Here is an 18646-nt window from a genome sequence, read left to right as displayed (position 1 = left end):
GTATTACTCCTAATCTGCTCTTAATCATTATTTTAGTCTTTACAGATTGTTTGTCACTAACGGCTTGTGCAAATTAATCCACAGAAACAAAATTCTCCTATAATGTAGACTATTGCTAAATTGGAAATGTGGACAAAGTGAAATTGTAGAGAGAATTGTTCTAGTTGCGCAAACATGAATGCATTTCTTCCCTCTACTGTAGCATTTGCAGTCACCTTCTAGTAGCTTTGAGGACTTGTTGAAGTACATGTGGGAGGCACACGTCTCAACCTTGAATGATGGCTACAAAATTTTTGAAGACAGGTAAGCATGGATCCCAAGTTACCTCTACTTAATTTGGCAAATAATTTTTGGCCTTTTCTATACATTTTTATTTCCTAATATCAGTTTTCTTATTAAATATTATATTTAATCATTGGGGATTAGTTATCTATATCATCCAAGGCAGGCACTCAAGCCATCACATTCTAAAACTAAAAATTACATTCTTAGTTTGTTGACAAAGGTGATCTTTTTAAGAAAATGACAAGGGTGCCATTCCGAGTGACAAATGATAACCGTACATGTTTCTGCTTGTCTTTTAGGTTTGAATATTATTCTAAACCAGAAGCGGGTTTTGGGAAAGATTGGAGCGTGTTTGTGGACTATGTAGCTGCTGCCAACTTTCCCACGATCTTTAGTACAGTATCTGCATTCCAGAAGGCCCTGCCACCACGAGTGCTTGTGGATGGGGACAGAGCTCCCTTTATCAGCGACTTTACTGACGTTCAGAACATAGTCCTGCTTGGTCTAAATCTTGTTGGTGAAGTGGATAGAGCAACAGGTAAAGGCTTATAAACAATTCCTTTAATCAATATCACGTTGAATAGAGAAAGGAAGAAATAATGATGATCTGAGATACATGTTGTCATAACACATACTCTTAAAGAAACCAGAGCCATTCTGGTCCGAGGACTAGAACAGTCTTTAACGAGGGTTGGGCTGATCATGCATGTAGTTACTGTTTAAACTTTTAGCTTAAGAAAGGGAGGCAATCACGCATGTAAAGCAAGGATAAGGCAGTGTGGAGTGGGGCAAGCAATGCTCACACAGAAAGACAGCAGCCATCCTACAGGCCCTGACCATACAGGTCCTTATTGACCCATGAAGCTATCAGACTATCTCGTGTGCTTTTTTCATCTACAAACCCAGATATATTCTTTCTCTTGTTGTTGTTACAGTATTTTTTATAAAGCCTTAATGTCACTCTTAAATTTAGAAAAAAAAGAAAAACCTATCATGATTAATGAGAAAACTAGCAAACTAACTTATATGAGTTCCCTTTACCAGCCTTACTAGTCATAGCAGAAGTATTCTGCTTCAGCCCCTCAATTGCAGAGTTTCTTAGCAGAGTGAAAAAAAGAAATCTGTAATTGCAAGTTTGAATTACTACATCATCCCAGTTTTCCAGACAGGCACTTATGCAGTGTACCAAACTTAAAACAAAATTAAAATATTAGTATCTTAAAAAAAAAAAATTAAAGCTTTTTTTTTTTTTTTTTTGAGCAGACCATTTTAAAAGTCTTTATTGAATGTGTTACAATATTGTTTCTATTCTACGTTTTGGCTTTTTGGCCATGAGGCATGTGGGATTCTACCTCCCCAACTGGGGCTCAAATCCACACTCCCTTCATTGGAAGGCAAAGTCTTAACCACTGGACTGCCATGGAAGTCCCCAAATGTTAGTATTTTTAAAACAACAACAAAAAAATGAGTCTGAAAGATATAAAAGATAGAAAAGCAAAGTAAACTTTAAACTATATGTTTCTGAAATCTCGTTTGCATTAGGTACAATAACAAACCCAAACATTTTAGGGGCTTCATGCAACTGAAGTCTCTTCTTGCTTACTCCAATAATGGTTCCAGGGCAATGTTCTCAGTCACTGGCAGCTTTCCTTCACGCAATGCTGACTGAAGATGCTTTCAACTCTAGCTCTTCCAACCCCCAACCTCTGCATTATTCACATCTCACCAACAGAAAGATACTGTGTTGGAGAAAGTCTTGACTCTTCCTTTACTTCACCTCATACTCTACTGGTATGACCTAGTCACATTATCCCATATTTGGATACAAGGGGGGGGCTAAGGAATTAAATTGTTGCCTAAGGACAGTTTTCTGTGACAAATCTACTCCATGAAAGGAAATGCATATATTTTAGGATCTGCCTAGCCATCTCTGTCAAATGATCACATAGCATGATTGTATTCTAGGCCTGCATCATATAGACTGGCTCTTCCCTGCTAAGATTAAAGGGCAAAGAACTGAGTCAAGAGTTGAGGGTCCTTGAAAGCTGGGAAGGCCTATACTGCAATATTTTGGCAAGATTCAATTTTTCCAAATTTTAGCTTTGAATTTAATATGTGATTTTGAGTTGCTTTCACCAGAAAAAAATTGGAGATTAAATATGGAAAACTAATGATTAAAAAAACAAACCTTGATAGCATTGTTTAGATATCACATAGCAAGGTATTTACTATTATTTATCCACTATTGTCCTGGCTAATCACTCTCCACATTCCCCCTGTCAGTCAAAATTCAGTAACAGCACCAAAGGCTTTGGGATCTCCAAATAAGCAGAAAATAGAGAAAACAGGTATATTAAAAGCAAAGCATTATTAAATACAAATAGTGATATTCAAAAATGAGCATTTAAATTAATTAAAAAGACACATATGCCATTCACAAAACTCCTCTCAAAATATCATTTAAGTAACTTTTAGTCTCCAAAGATACTTTATGATGCTCTTCACAAGGAATTTGAGTTAAATTCACTGAATAAATAAATAAAAGCAGGCTTTTCAGACTTCCAATTAGCTCTTTAACATTTCACTGATGAAGAATGTCATCAGTTCTAAGAATTGTCATGTAGTTTAAAAAATTTTTTAAATTATGTAAAATTCTCAACCACCTGTCCATCTTCAATGGCATCAGCTTTTAATCCTTGACTACACATATTCTCCACTTCATGGATCACAGCCTTGCCATGGTGAAGGGGCTTGCATAGATCAGTGAAGCTATGAGTCATGTCAGGCAGGGCTACCCAAGACAGATGGGTCATAATGAAGAGTTCTGATAAAACATGGTCCACTGGAGGAGGAAATGGCAACCCACTCAAATATTCTTGCCACAAGAGCCCTATGAACAGCATGAAAAAGTAAAAACATATGACACTGGAAGATGAGTCCCCCGGGTAGGAAGATGTCCAATATGCTAATGGGGAAGAGTGGAGGGCAATTACTAATAGCTCCAGAAAGTATGAAGTGGTTGGGCCAAAGCAGAAACGATGCTCAACTGTGATATGTCTGGTGATGAAAGTAAAGTCTGATACTATAAAGAACAATATTGCATAGGAACCTGGAATGTTAGGTCCATGAACTAAGGTAAATTGTATGTGATCAACAGGAGATGGCAAGATTGAACATTGATATCTTAGGAATCAGTGAACTAAATTGGATGTAAACAGGTGAATTTAATTCAGATGACCACTATATATAGTACTGTGGGTAAGAATAGAAGAAATGGAGTAGCTCTCATGGTCAACCATAGAGCTGGAAATGCAGTACTCAGTCCAACCTCAAAAATGACACAATGCTCTCAGTTCATTTCCTAAGCAAATCATTCACCATCACAGTAATCCAAATCTACACCTTAACCACTGATGCCCAAGAAGCTGAAGTTTACTGTTTTTATGAAGAACTACAAGACCTTCTAGGACTAAAACCAAAAAAAAAAAAAAAGGGATGTCCTTTTCACCACTGGAGACTGGAAATGCAAAAGTACAAAGTCAAGAGCTAACTGGAGTATCTGTTATACTGGAGTAACAGGCAAGTTTGCCCTTGGAGTACAAAAGGAAACAGAATGAAGGTTAACAGAGTTTTGTCAGGAGAAAATGCTGATCATAGCAAACACCTTTTTCCAAAAAAAAAACCCAAGAGATGTCTTTACTCATGGACATCACCAGATGATCAATACCAAAATCAGATTGATTATGTCCTTTGCAGTCACAGATGGAGAAGCTCTATACAGTCAGCAAAAATAAGACCTGGAACTGACTGTGGCTCAGATCATGAGCTCCTTATTGCAAAATTCAGCCTTAAATTGAAGAAAATAGGGAAAACCACTAGGCCATTCAGGTATGACCTAAATCAAATTCCTTATGATTTATACAGTGGAGGCGACAAATAGATTCAAGGGTTTGTAACATTGTACAAGAGGCAGTCACCAAAATCATGCCAAAGAAAAAGAAATGCAAGAAGGCAAAGCGCTTGTCTGAGGAGACTACAGATAGCTGAGGAAAGAGAAGTAAAAGACAAGGGAAAAAGGGAAAGGATACTCAACTGAATGCTTGGTCCATCACCCAGTTTTAAAGAATCAGTCCTTGGTGCAAACTTATAGAGTTTGAAATATACTTAAAACAGTGAAAATAATTGAATAAATAAAACCCATGCTGCTAGTACAAATGAAATTATACTCACTGCTCTGCACATACTTTTTATTGGAAAATCTACATGGAGCTTTTTCAGTATCAGGACAGATCGATCTAACCCATTCAGTTTAAATTATATGCAGTGTTAATGAATACATCATAACTGTGGACATAAGTTTCTGGAAATACTATAACATACTATAAGCTAGTGGAAATACTATAACAATGGCACTTTATGTATGCATTTCTTGCCATAGTTTGTTATTTTACCAAAAAATATGTATAAAGGAAATGTATTCAAGTTGGTAGGTCATATACTGCTAAATGGTGTTCAAAAAATTTTCAGTTTACATTTTTGTTATAAATGAATTGAGTTTCCTTTTTTCTCCAACCTACTATCATATAGCAATTTCTAAAATTGTGTGTAATGTAGAAAGTGCTAGTTCACTCTTATATGAATTCACAATTTTTTGAATATGTGTTCTTTTCCCAGTTTTCTGGTTAATGGCTTATGTTTCTTATTGATTTTTGTATGAAAATCTGGTCAATTAATTTCAAGTTTAAAGATTTATGTGTATAACTATCATGTAATGTACACATATATTTGTATGCAAAATACATGCTACTGCTAAGTCACTTCAGTCGTGTCCAACTCTGTGCAACCCCATAGTCTGGCAGCCCACCAGGCTCCCATCCTTGGGATTCTCCAGGCAAGAACACTGGAGTAGGTTGCCATTTCCTTCTCCAATACCCAAAATACATAGAATTTTATTTAAAATTAACATTTTAGCAAATGAGCATACATTTTAATTTACTTGTAATTATTTTATATCCTTTCCAGGTTCACTATCTTTAACTCTATGGAAAATTTTAATGAAGACACAGGCTGCAAAGACGCTACTTCTAAAGTTTTTGGAAGCAGTGTTTGCAATCATTAATCCAACATTTCTGGGATGATAAATGAATCAAAATGAACAATTCTAACTTGCTGAGCAACAGTAATTTCAAAATTTAACACTGTCACAGTCATACAGTTTCTGGTGTTTCTTCTGTTTTGTTCCGGTGTTTCTTGTCTCTGATGTCTTTGACTTATGCTCATGTGTTAGGATTTTGTCCATGAATTCCCATCTCCAAGTTCAAATTAATGCTATGATTATTTGCTCAATTAATAATTCTTGACTTTTGAATTTATTAATACTTAAAAATGTTCCAGATCTAAAGAAGATTGTATTAAGCTATCATAAATCACCAAGAAATAAATAAACAGACAATAAACTTGGATGACTCTTCTGCTGTTATCCTATGTAACCCAATATCATAAAATTTAGACCAATACGTCTTGCTGATTTATAACCAAAGTCCAGAACATTTTAAAATGAAATACTGACAAAGTTTTAAAACTCATAAAACAGAGCTGACAAATAGAATATGGAATTAATTTGTTAGGGTTTTGTGTGTGTGTGTTTTCACTAATGACAAGTTTACAGTAATTAGTCAATTTTCCCTTCCTTTGGTCCACACTTGATAATAAATCCTTAAGGATCAAAGTTGTCAAGATTGCTCTCTGAGGAGACAGATGAAACTGGCTAGGTAGTGGTGACTTTTAGAGCATGAAGCGTTCATTAAAAGTTTTCCAGAACATCCCTTGTGGTGCAGTGGATAGGATTCCACTTGCCAAGACAGGGGACACGGGTTCGATCCCTAGTCCAGGAAGATTTCCCATGCTGTGAAGCAACTGAGTCCGTATACTACAGCTACTGAGCATATGCCCTAGAGTCCCCATGCTGCCACCACTGAAGCCCGCGTGCCCTAGAGCCAGCAAGTTGCAACTCCTGAAGCTGTGTGCCTAGAGCTTGTTCTCTGCAACAAGAGCAGCCACCACAATGAGAAGCCCGTGCACTGCAACTAGAGAAAGTCCGTAACAGCCACGAAGACCCAGTACAGCGAAAACAAATACATGAATTAAGTAAATGAATAAATAAAACTGTGTGTGCCTGTCAACAACAACAACAAAAACCTTTAAAAAAGTACATTAAAAAAATCATAAATATGTCATTTAAAAAAAAATGTTTTCCAGTGATAGAGACAGAGTGAAGAAACAATGTAGGTTGGTTTTGGGGGGCTCCAGGGAGCTCGGGTTCTTTGTGTCTCAGTGCAGAAGAATTCAGCGAGAGGCAAAGTGATAGATAAGCAGTTTATTAGAATAGGAAACCTGTGAGGCCTGCGAGCCTGTGGGCAAGGGGTTGCTACTCCCCAAGAACTTAGTGGGCTACAGATTTATAATCAAAGCAAAAGTGGGGAGGAGGAGAAGACCACCTTCTTCTTGAGTAAACATCAGCAGTTCCTCCTCCATGCCTGGTGGGGGAGTTTCCTTGCCCATCTCTGGTCAAGCCAGGACTGTCATGGGGCAGTGGAAATGAGCAAAAGGTGGCTATGAGGCAGAAGATAGATGGGCCCAGGCTGAGGAGTTTCTCCCTTGTGGACAGAAACTGCGTAATAGCAGAAACTCCATAAAAGCAACATGATGGAGGAGGCTGGGCCTTGCACAGATAAGAGATAAAAAAAAAAAAAAACACATATTCCTCATTCTCAAAGTCAAGGAGACCTTCCCGACGTACACATGAGCAGAAAGGCTCCTTGGAGGTGAAAAAGGGAAAGGGTGTCATCTCACAGTAAGTGATGTCAACCTACCCATAGGTCTCTTCACTAGAATTTTGACTAAGAGATGAGCAGACACACATGAAAGGATCCTCAGATAAACCAAATATAGACTTAGAACCAGACAAGCAAGGTGATTCATCAAAGGAAACCTGGAAGAAATGCCTGATGAAAGTGATTCAAACTACTATGAGGGCACTACTCTGAGTCTGTCTCTGAATACTGTATTCTCTTTTTCCTCCTAATAAATACTCTCTTTAGGAAAATTAGAGATACCAAAGGAACATTTCATGCAAAGATGGGCTCAATAAAGGACAGAAATGGTATGAACTTAACAGAAGCAGAAGATATTAAGAAGAGGTGGCAAGAATACACAGAAGAACTGTATAAAAAAAGATCTTCATGACCCAGTTAATCACAATGGTGAGATCACTCACCTAGAGCCAGACATCCTGGAATGTGAAGTCACGTGGGCCTTAGAAAGCATCACTATGAACAAAAGCTAGTGGAGGTGATGGAATTCCAGTTGAGCTGTTTCAAATCCTAAAAGATGATGCTGTGAAAGTGCGGCACTCAATATGCCAACAAATTTGGAAAGTGCAGCAGTGGCCACAGGACTGGAAAAGGTCAATTTTCATCCCAATCTCAAAGAAAGTCCATGCCAAGGAATGCTCAAACTACCACACAATTGCACTCATCTCACATGCTAGTAAAGTAATGCTCAAAATTCTCCAAGCCAGGCTTCAACAGTACATGAACCATGAACTTCCAGATGTTCAAGCTGGTTTTAGAAAAGGCAGAGGAACCAGAGATCAAATTGCCAATATCTGTTGGATCATTGAAAAAGCAAGAGAGTTCCAGAAAAACATCTATTTCTGCTTTATTGACTATGCCAAAGCCTTTGACTGTGTGGATCACAATAAACTGTGGAAAATTCTTAGAGAGATAGGAATACCAGACCACCTGACCTGCCTCTTGAGAAATCTGTATGCAGGTCAAGAAGCAACAGTCAGAACTGGACATGGAACAACAGACTGGTTCCAAATAGGAAAAGGAGTACGTCAAAGCTCTATATTGTCACCCTGCTTATTTAACTTACATGCAGAGTACATCATGAGAAACACTAGGCTGGAAGAAGCACAAGCTGGAATCAAGATTGCCGGGAGGGATATCAATAACCTCAGATATGCAGATGACACCACCTTTATGGCAGAGAGTGAAGAGGAACTAAAGAGCCTCTTGATGAAAGTGAAAGAGGAGAGTGAACAAATTGGCTTAAAACTCAACATTCAGAACACTAAGATCATGGCATCTGGTCCCATCACTTAATGGCAAATAGACGGAGAAAGAGTGGAAACAGTGAGAGACTTTATTTTGGGGGGCTCCAAAATCACTGCAGATGGTGACTGCAGCCATGAAATTAAAAGACATTTACTCCTTGGAAGGAAAGTTATGACCAACCTAGACAGCATATTAAAAAGCAGAGACATTACTTTGCCAACAAATGTTCTAGTCAAGACTATGGTTTTTCCAGTGGTCATGTATGGATGTGAGAGTTGGACTATAAAGAAAGCTGAGTGCCGAAGAATTGATTCTTTTGAACTACGGTGTTGGAGAAGACTCTTGAGAGTCCCTTGGACTGCAAGGAGATCCAACCAGTCCATCCTAAAGGAGATCAGTCCTGAGTGTTCTTTGGAAGGACTGATGCTGAAGCTGAAACTCCAATACTTTGGCCACCTAATGAGAAAAACTGACTCATCTGAAAAGACCCTGATGCTGGGAAAGATTGAAGGTGGGAGAAGGGGACGACAGAGGATGAGATGGTTGGATCGCATCACCAACTCAATGGACAGGGGTTTGGGTGGAATCCGGGAGTTGGTGATGGACAGGGAGGCCTGGCGTTCTACAGTCCATGGGGTCACAAAGAGTGGGACATGACTGAGTGACTGAACTGAACTGAACTGAACTGAACTGAATAAATACTCTACTTGTTTTACTAGTTTTCATCTTTGTGGAAATTCTTTTTCTGCAAAGCCGAAGAGCCAGCGTCTTGTCACTGATCACCGGTTTAGTGGCTGGGATTCAGTGCTCTCCTTGCCACCACTCGACCTCAATCTCCAGTGGGGAACTGAAGCCCCATTTAAAGCCCCTGCAGGCTGAAGCCACCAGTATCAGTAACATATACTAAAAATGGTAAATCATCTCAGGTTTTAGTATAATGCCAATGCTTTTTCTTATATTTTTTGCTTTAAGTGCATATAAAGGAGCATGTCCTAGAACTCATTAATTTATAGAGCTCTCTGGGCAGGATATGGGTCTCAGGCCACCATTGTTTGAGTGTTTGGGGGCGTGTCTCATGAAGCCATTGAATGGTTTTGTTGCTAAGCATGCCTGCTCGGCTTTGTGTCTAAGCAAACCTGCTGTCTTGAGTGATCATTAACTTAACGGGAGTCTCCCACATTTTTTCTTAAATTAGAATCCCGTAGTGTGATTAACTGTTTAAGAACTTTTCTCTATTCGTTTGAGCATGCCTGTGTACTAAGTCGCTTCAGTCATGTCTGACTCTTTGTGATCCTATGGACTGTAGCCCCTCCCCCCCCACCCCCCCCCCCCAGGCTCATCAATCCGCGGGATTCTCCAGGCAAGAATACTGCAGTCGCGTTGCCATGTCCTCCTCCAGGGGATCTTCCCTATCCAGAGATCAAACCCACGTCTCTTATGTCTCCTGCATTGACAGGCAGGTGCTTTACCACTAGTGCCACCTGGGAAGCCCCCTTTGTTTCTTTACTCCGTCCCTATCACCGGGACTCATCTGTAGACTAAATCTACCCACTAACTGTTGGAAAAAGAAATTTGATAAATTGGTTTGAATAATATGGGCATTGGAGTAAAGAGGTAGTTTAAATCTCAGCTCTATCATTTTCCAGGGTGAACTTGGGCAATTTTCCTAATTTCCTCTGTGCCTCAGTTTAGTTATTGTTAAAACAAGATTATAAAATCTACTTGCAGAATTATTTTCTGAAGTCAATAAAAACATAAAGTGACTAGGGCTCTTCCCAATGTGTAGTAGGCATCCACAAATATTAGCAATTGTAGCAATAACTGTGCTCAAAGATCAGTGACATGTGCTGTATTGTTGGAGCAGTAAAAACATCTTTGATGAGCCAAGATCATGACTTAAGTTTTGACTGAATCCAAAACCACGCAGAGCATTTCCTAACAGAGGCAGTGCAGTAAACACTCTGCCAAGATCTTCTACCCCCAAAGATGTGAAATCACTATCCATTTATGAAACGTCTACACAAAACCAAACCCTCAATATTGCCTGAAGACAGACAGTGTTTAAAAGTCAAAATCAGTCAGTTCAAAAAGACAAAATAGCTCCCAATAAAAAGAGAAAACTCCACAAATACTAGTGTCCCAGGAACACAGGCTTTGACTCTGTCCAGGCAAACAAAGACAGACCAAGAAAAGCTGTCAGGTAGGTGCAGAAGGTAAATAACAGAGAACAGCACAAATATATATATATATATATATATATATAGTAGGTTGTACAGTGCCATCTCGGGCTTCCCTGGTGGCTCAGCTGTAAAGAATTCACCTGTAATGCAGGAGATGGGAGATGCAGGTTTGATTCCCTGGAGGAGGGCATGGAACCCACTCCGGAATTCTTGCCTGGAGAATCCTATGGACAGTGGAGGCTGTAGGGCTACAGTCCATGGGGTCGCACAGTTAGACACGACGGAAGTGACTGAGCATGCACACATGCATAGTACCATCTAGCAACTGTCAACTGAAAAAATGCATAACCTAAAAGCTGAGAGCGATGTTTTATTTGGCAGACATTCTTAGGACTTCAAATCTAGAAAACAGCATCTCAGATAATGCTGGGAAAACTGTTCTGGGGAGGCAAGGGGGAAGTCAGGAAATATGGGTGTTCTCACAGCAAAGACCAGGTAGTTGGAATGTCAAAAGATTACTATTAATTAAAGAAAACCAGATATCTCAAGTTTAGGAATTTAGCACTTTTTTATATGCATGGGAAGATGCAAGAGTCTGGGCTCACTGAAATCATTCCTCTTATATGCACCTCAGCTATCTGGGACAGTATCCTGTGTTTTCTCATCCTGAGTTTCCTCAAGCTGCACTGTTGGAGGTGGCTGCACTCTGATGACTGCTAGATGCGGGCAGAGCAGGAGGGGAGACATTCCTTGTTTCCATCCTGAGTTCCCTCAGGGCTCACCATCAGGGGTGACTGCAATCAATAATGGCAGCTACACCCTTTGTTTACTGACATGGCAGACAGCATTCTTAGTCCATATGATGGATTCTTCTATAGAATGACTGAGGAAGTTTTATTTGGCTTAATGTAATCTTTTAAAAAGTATCAAAATAGGAAATAAATTTATATTCACACAATTATATGTTTTATGAGACTGGTAAGAAAACAGCACATACTTAAAGGATCATTTCAGTTACTACTCAAGAAACCAGCTTTGTAGTGCTGGTGTTGACAATAATTTTGAAATTTTGCAGTATAAAATGAGCCAGATTACAAGGTATACCATAGACAGTCTGGTAAGACAGTCTTATTTCTGGGAAACCAATAGTTGCTACTATAAATGAAGAAAAAGTAGGCATATGAGTATATGGAGAGGATCTGTGAGCTTGCACATCCCCAAAATGATGAACATAACAACCACTCAGATCCTGACATCAAAACATCATTTTCATTCTTTTTTTTTCCTTAGTTAATTAATTTATTTTAATTGGAGGCTAATTACTTTACAATATTGTAGTGCTTTTTGCCAAACATCGACATGAATCAGCCACGGGCGCACATGTGTTCCCCATCCTGAACCCCCCTCTCACCTCCTCCCCATCCCATCCCCCAGGGTCATCCCAGTGCACCAGCCCTGAGCACCCTGTCTCATGCATCAGACCTGGACCGGCGATCTACTTCACGTATGATAATACACACGTTTCAACGCTGCCCTCTAAAATCATCCCACCCTCGCCTTCTCCCACAGAGTCCAAAAGACGGTTCTTTATATTTGTGTCTCTTTTGCTGTCTCACATATAGGGTCATCATTACCATCTTTCTAGATTCCATATATATGCATCAGTACAAGGTAAGGAGCAGCGGCTGCGCTTTGCTGGAGCAGCCGTGAAGAGACACCCCACGTCCAAGATAAGAGAAGCCCAAGTAAGATGGTAGGTGTTGCTAGAGGGCATCAGAGGGCAGACACACTGAAACCATAATCACAGAAAACTAGTCAATCTGATCACAGAACCACAGCCTTGTCTAACTCAATGGAACTAAGCCATGCCATGTGGGGCCACCCAAAACGGTTGGGTCATGGTGGAGAGGTCTGACAGAATGTGGTCCACTGGAGAAGGGAATGGCAAACCACTTCAGTATTCTTGCCTTGAGAATCCCATGAACAGTATGAAAAGGCAAAATGATAGGATACTGAAAGAGGAACTCCCCAGGTCAGTAGGTGCCCAATATGCTACTGGAGAAACAACTCCAGAAAGAATGAAGGGATGGAGCCAAAGCAAAAACAATACCCAGTTGTGGATGTGACTGGTGATAGAAGCAAGGTCCAGTGCTATAAAGAGCAATATTGCATAGGAACCTGGAATGTTAGGTCCATGAATCAAGGCAAATTGGAAGTAGTCAAACAGGAGATGGCAAGAGTGAATGTCGACATTCTAGGAATCAGCAAACTAAAATGGACTGGAATGGGGGAATTTAACTCAGATGACCATTATATCTACGACTGTGGACAGGAATCCCTTAGAAGAAATGGAGTAGCCACCATGGTCAACAAAAGAGTCTGAAATGCAGTACTTGGATGCAATCTCAAAAATGACAGAATGCTCTCTGTTTGTTTCTAAGGCAAACCATTCAATATCACAGTAATCCAAGCCTATGCCCCAACGAGTAATGCTGAAAACGCTGAGGTTGAACATTCTATGAAGACCTACAAGAACTTTTAGAACTAACACCCAAAAAAGATGTCCTTTTTCTTATAGGGGACTGGAATGCAAAAGTAGGAAGTCAAGAAACACCTGGAGTAACAGGCAAATTTGGCCTTGGAGTATGGAATGAAGCAGGGCAAAGGCTAATAGAGTTCTTCCAGAGAATGCACTGGTCATAGCAAACACCCTCTTCCAACAACACAAGAGAAGACTCTACACATGGACATCACCAGATGGTCAACACCGAAATCAGATTGATTATATTCTTTGCAGGCAAAGATGGAGAAGCTCTATACAGTCAGCAAAAACAAGACTGGGAGCTGACTGTGGCTCAGATCATGAACTCTTTATTGCCAAATTCAGACATAAATTGAAGAAAGTAGGGGAAACCACTAGACCATTCAGGTATGACCTAAATCAAATCCTTTATGACTACACAGTGGAAGTGAGAAATAGATTTAAGGGAATAGATCTGATAGACAGAGTGCCTGATGAACTATGGACGGAGGTTCATGACACTGTACAGGAGACAGGGATCAAGACCATCCCCATGGAAAAGAAATGCAAAAAAGCAAAATGGCTGTCTGAGGAGGCCTTACAAATAGCTGTGAAAAGAAGAGAAGCGAAAAGCAAAGGAGAAAATGAAAGATATTCCCATTTGAATGCAGAATTCCAAAGAACAGCAAGGAGAGATAAGAAAGCCTTCCTCAGTGATAAGTGCAAAAAAGTAGAGGAAAACAACAGAATGGGAAAGACTAGAGATCTGCTCAAGAAAATTAGAGATACCAAGGGAACATTTCATGCGAAGATGGGCTCAATGAAGGACAGCAATGGTATGAACTTAACAGAAGCAGATGATATTAAGAAGAGGTGGCAAGAATACACAGAAGAACTGTACAAAAAAGATCTTCATGACCCAGATAATCACGATGGTGTGATCACTCACCTAGAGACAGACATCCTGGAATGTGAAGTTACATGCGCCCTAGAAAGCATCACTATGAACACAGCTGGTGGAGGTGATGGAATTCCAGTTGAGCTATTTCAAATCCTGAAAGATGATGCTGTGAAAGTGCGGCACTCAATATGCCAACAAATTTGGAAAGTGCAGCAGTGGCCACAGGACTGGAAAAGGTCAGTTTTCATTCCAATCCTTAAGAAAGGCAATGCCAAAGAATCTTCAAACTACCACACAATTGCACTCATCTCACACGCTAGTAAAGTAATGCTGAAAATTCTCCAAACCAGGCTTCAGCAATACATGAACCGTCAACTTCCAGATGTTCAAGCTGGTTTTAGAAAAGGCAGAGGAACCAGAGATCAAATTGCCAACATCTGCTGGATCATCAAAAAAGCAAGAGAGTTCCAGCAAAACATCTATTTCTGTTTTATTGACTATGCCAAAGCCTTTGACTGTATGGATCACAATAAACTGTGGAAAATTCTGAAAGAGATGGGAATACCAGACCACCTGACCTGCCTCTTGAGAAACCTGTATGCAGGTCAGGAAGCAACAGTTAGAACTGGACATGGAACAACAGACTGGTTCCAAATGGGAAAAGGAGTATGTCAAGGCTATATATTGTCACCCTGCTTATTTAACTTACATGCAGAGTACATCATGAGAAACGTTGGGCTGGATGAAGCACAAGCTGGAATCAAGATTGCTGGGAGAAATATCAATAACCTCAGATATGCAGATGACACCACCTTTATGGCAGAAAGTGAAGAGAAACTAAAAAGCTTCTTGATGAAAGTGAAGGAAGAGAGTGAAAAAGTTGGCTTAAAGTTCAACATTCAGAACACTAAGATCATGGCATCTGGTCCCATCACTTCATGGCAAATAGATGGGGAAACGGTGGAAACAGTGTCAGACTTTATTTTTTATTGGCTCCAAAGTCACTGCAGATAGTGATTGCAGCCATGAAATTAAAAGACACTTACGCCTTGGAATGACCAACCTAGATAGCATATTATAAAGCAGAGACATTACTTTGCCAACAAAGGTCTGTCTAGTCAAGGCTATGATTTTTCCAGTACTCATGTATGGATGTGAGAGTTGGACTATGAGGAAAGCTGAGCGCTGAAAAATTGATGCTTTTGAACTATGGTGTTGGAGAAGACTCTTGAGAGTCCCTTGGACTGCAAGGAGACCCTACCAGTCCATCCTAAAGGAGATCAGTCCTGAGTGTTCATTGGAAGGACTGATGCTGAAGCTGAAACTCCAATACTTTGGCCACCTCATGTGAACAGTTGACTCATTGGAAAAGACCCTGATGCTGGGAGGGATTGGTGGCAGGAGGAGAAGGGGACAACAGAGGATGAGATTGTTGGATGGCATCACTGACTCGATGGACATGAGTTTGAGTAGACTCCAGGTGTTGGTGATGGACAGGGAGGACTGGTGTGCTGCAATTCATGGGGTCACGAAGAGTCGGACATGACTGAGTAACTGAACTGAACTGATACTGTATTGGTGCAAAACATCATTTTCCAATAAATGGAGAAGGATGCCTTTGAGGAATGGCCTATTCTAGGGTTGAAGCAGGTAAAGAAAAATGAATTTTAAATATCCTGTAATTTCAGAAAGCAATAAAGTGTTCAATAATAAATGGATAGGGACTTCCCTGGTGGTCCAGTGGCTAAGATTCTGTGCTTCCAATGCAGGGGGCCTGGGTTTGATTCCTATTCAGGGAACCAGATCCCACATGCAGCAACTAAAGATCCTATATGCCACAATGAAGATGCAGCACAGCCAAATGAAAGTAGATAAATATTTTTAAAGATGGATATATTGTCAAAAAGGATTTCTACTGGCCCATACTAGCATAATGGGTTATTGTAAATAATGCTGCAATGAACACGGGGGAGTATATATTTTTTCAAATTAGTGGTTTTATTTTTTTCAGATAAATACCCAGAAGTAGAACTGCTGGATTATATAGCAGTTCTAATTTTAATTTTTTGAGGAATCTTCACATTTTTTTTTTCTATAGTAATTGTACCAGCTTACATTCCATTTTCTCTTCTTATTGAGAAGGAAATTTTAATTTGTAGTGAATAATTTTATATCTATATATCTATATTATCTGTATCACTTGATCTAGCAGTCTTTCTACTTATAAAATACTTTTAAATTTTATCCAGTAAATTTTTTCTTATCAGTTTTCTCTTTATTATAATACTTCCCAAAGGTTAATATATAGGTAAATTGAAAAAGATTTCAGTGAAAAATATAGTGTAAGATGGAAAAATAGTGTAAGATTTAAAAAAAAAATAACTCTACATCCATTCTTACCTATTGTGAAATTTTTCACTGGCAACCCTCAAGGATGAGACATGTGCAGTCTGTAAGTACTTCAAAAGGTCATTGGAGCTACTAGATTGTTATTGCTCAGTTGACCTGAAAATATGATGAACATGCACTATGAAGCCATAATTTCTATAGGCTTTGTATATAATTTATTTGGTGTGAAAAGAATGGATAGGATGGCCTTAATATTAGATTGTTAATGTGGGTTCTAATGAGATATCATGTCATGCAATATCACAATAAAGATTTTTATATTAGAACTTTATTCCTTAGGAACATACTGTTCAAGGCATAAAAAACACTAGATTCAACATTATTCAAAATTTACCTGACTATTCTATAAAAGTCTTAATTAAAACACTAAAAAAAAACCCCAAACCGGTAAAATTTATTCAATTTTTTCATTGTTTCTGGAAAGGATGAATAACAGCTAGAAACATTGTAACAAAATTTGATCTGATCCTTGGATGGTGGTAGAGAGGTAACATTGCTTTATGATATTCCCATTATGCTAGAATCAACTGCAGCAAGGAACATTGTTGCAGAGAGATAATAATTAAGGTTTGTATAAGTGAAAAGCTATTATTACTATTGTTAACATGTAAGTAAACCCACAGATCTAGAAACATGGTAAAAGTTTATCAGAAATTTCCCTTGGTCTCATATGCAACTAGAATACACTTCTCTTTAAAACCTCTCATAAGGCAAAATGGATTTATGTTGTAAATTTACTATTTTAAACCATAGATAACAACTGAAGAATTTTAAAATACTAGTAAATTCTAAAGCACAATAAGTGAAAAAGAAAAAAATTGGTAACATTTGTAGAACGCTATACTTTTATGAATTTGTACTCTAAATTTGAAGATCCGATAAATCTTGAAAATATTTTAATATGTATCTAGAGTTTTTTCTTTTTAACAAACTTTTATTTGATAATGTATTACAAATTCTTCTGTTCTATGTATTTAAATCAAGGTTTGAGTTTACTAGTTTTCTATAACTGATATTTTCAAAATTGGATAAATTAACTACTAATTTTAAAAACATCTTTTTAAAATATCATGTCAAAACATTCACACTATTCGGGTCAAAAAGTTTTCTTTTATGTTTATAAAAGCATTTCTTTATTTGTTTCTACAAATATTCATTTCTTTGTTTCTACAATTCACATTCTATATTGAATTGATTCTTTGAGGAAAGGTCATCAATTGGAGGTTTGATTGTTACATTAAACTCATCAGCCCACCAACTGTCCACAGAGGTACATAGATGATCCTCAGATTCATGACCACAGACCATCCTTTGTGTGGGATCGATCAGGTAATTTGTCTAAAAGAGAAAGGATCAAGGGTTGGATTTACTAGGCTCATTTAAAGCTGTAGATATACTAGATACATTGTTGTTGCTGCTGCTGTTAACCCACACACAGTACATATGCTTTATTTGGGATCTGTTTTAAGTTTTGTCTTTCTGGTTAAGTCCTTGTTCTATATGCAAGCACTTGTCTGGCACTTCGATCTGATTCTGGGATTAGACTGTTTCAACTGAAGCTGGCTAAAATGCATTTTTTATTGGGGGGACAGAGGCTATGTCACTGAAACTGTATAGGTTTTTTAGCCTTTGACTTATTCCTTTGGAAGGTACTGTTTTCTGGAAATTGTCTGAAGAAGCTTTTGGCCTGGCTCTTCTGAGACCAAGCTATTTTGCTTGTTTGCTTAGCATTGGCTGGTATTGCAAGCGTTTGAATTGAGCTGTAAGCTGTTCAAGTTGTTTGAAAATTGTTCTCTTGATCTTAGCAGGCCAGTAGTAAGTGGTCTTGAAGTTGGATCTTTGTTCCCTGCCCAGGAATTGAACCTGTGTAGTCTGGAGGAAAACCAGGAAACCTAGCCCGAGACCAGCAGGGACTAGAGGCTAGGAGCAAAGTTGCCCTGGCTCTTGCCCTTGTTTGAAAGCAAGACTGTTTTAAGGGGGCAAAACCAGGTAGAAACTTTATTACTAGACACATAGTACAACATGTGGGAAAGCAGAGAAATAGTTTATTTAGACAGAAGCAAAATGGGAACACTCACCTGGAGAGAAAGTGTGTGGGTGTCTTTCCTAGTGAAGAGGAGCTCCATAAAATGGAAATTAAATCAATTAAAAAGGGGCAGTTCCTCTGGGTGTTTGTTCTCCTCTGACCAATTATATTGCTTCTTTCCTACATCTGACCTGACTTAGGGCC

The 18646-nt window shown here is 38.9% G+C and overlaps 1 protein-coding gene across 1 annotated transcript in view; it reads left to right on the top strand.

Annotated features, from left to right (window-relative positions):
* C28H6orf58 (chromosome 28 C6orf58 homolog) overlaps window positions 1–18646 on the top strand; it is a 110069-nt gene that overhangs the window by 24425 nt on the left and 66998 nt on the right. Inside the window, exons 6-7 of the mRNA XM_061131796.1 lie at window positions 203–303; window positions 585–823. Of these exons, the coding sequence (XP_060987779.1) occupies window positions 203–303; window positions 585–823 (340 nt within the window). The remainder of the gene's footprint in view (window positions 1–202; window positions 304–584; window positions 824–18646) is intronic.

This window comes from Dama dama, chromosome 28, assembly GCF_033118175.1.
Source record: "Dama dama isolate Ldn47 chromosome 28, ASM3311817v1, whole genome shotgun sequence".
NCBI classification, from domain to species: Eukaryota; Metazoa; Chordata; class Mammalia; order Artiodactyla; family Cervidae; genus Dama; species Dama dama.
The sequence above is the reverse complement of the archived record's forward strand: the minus strand, read 5'-3'. Positions and strand labels throughout refer to the sequence as shown.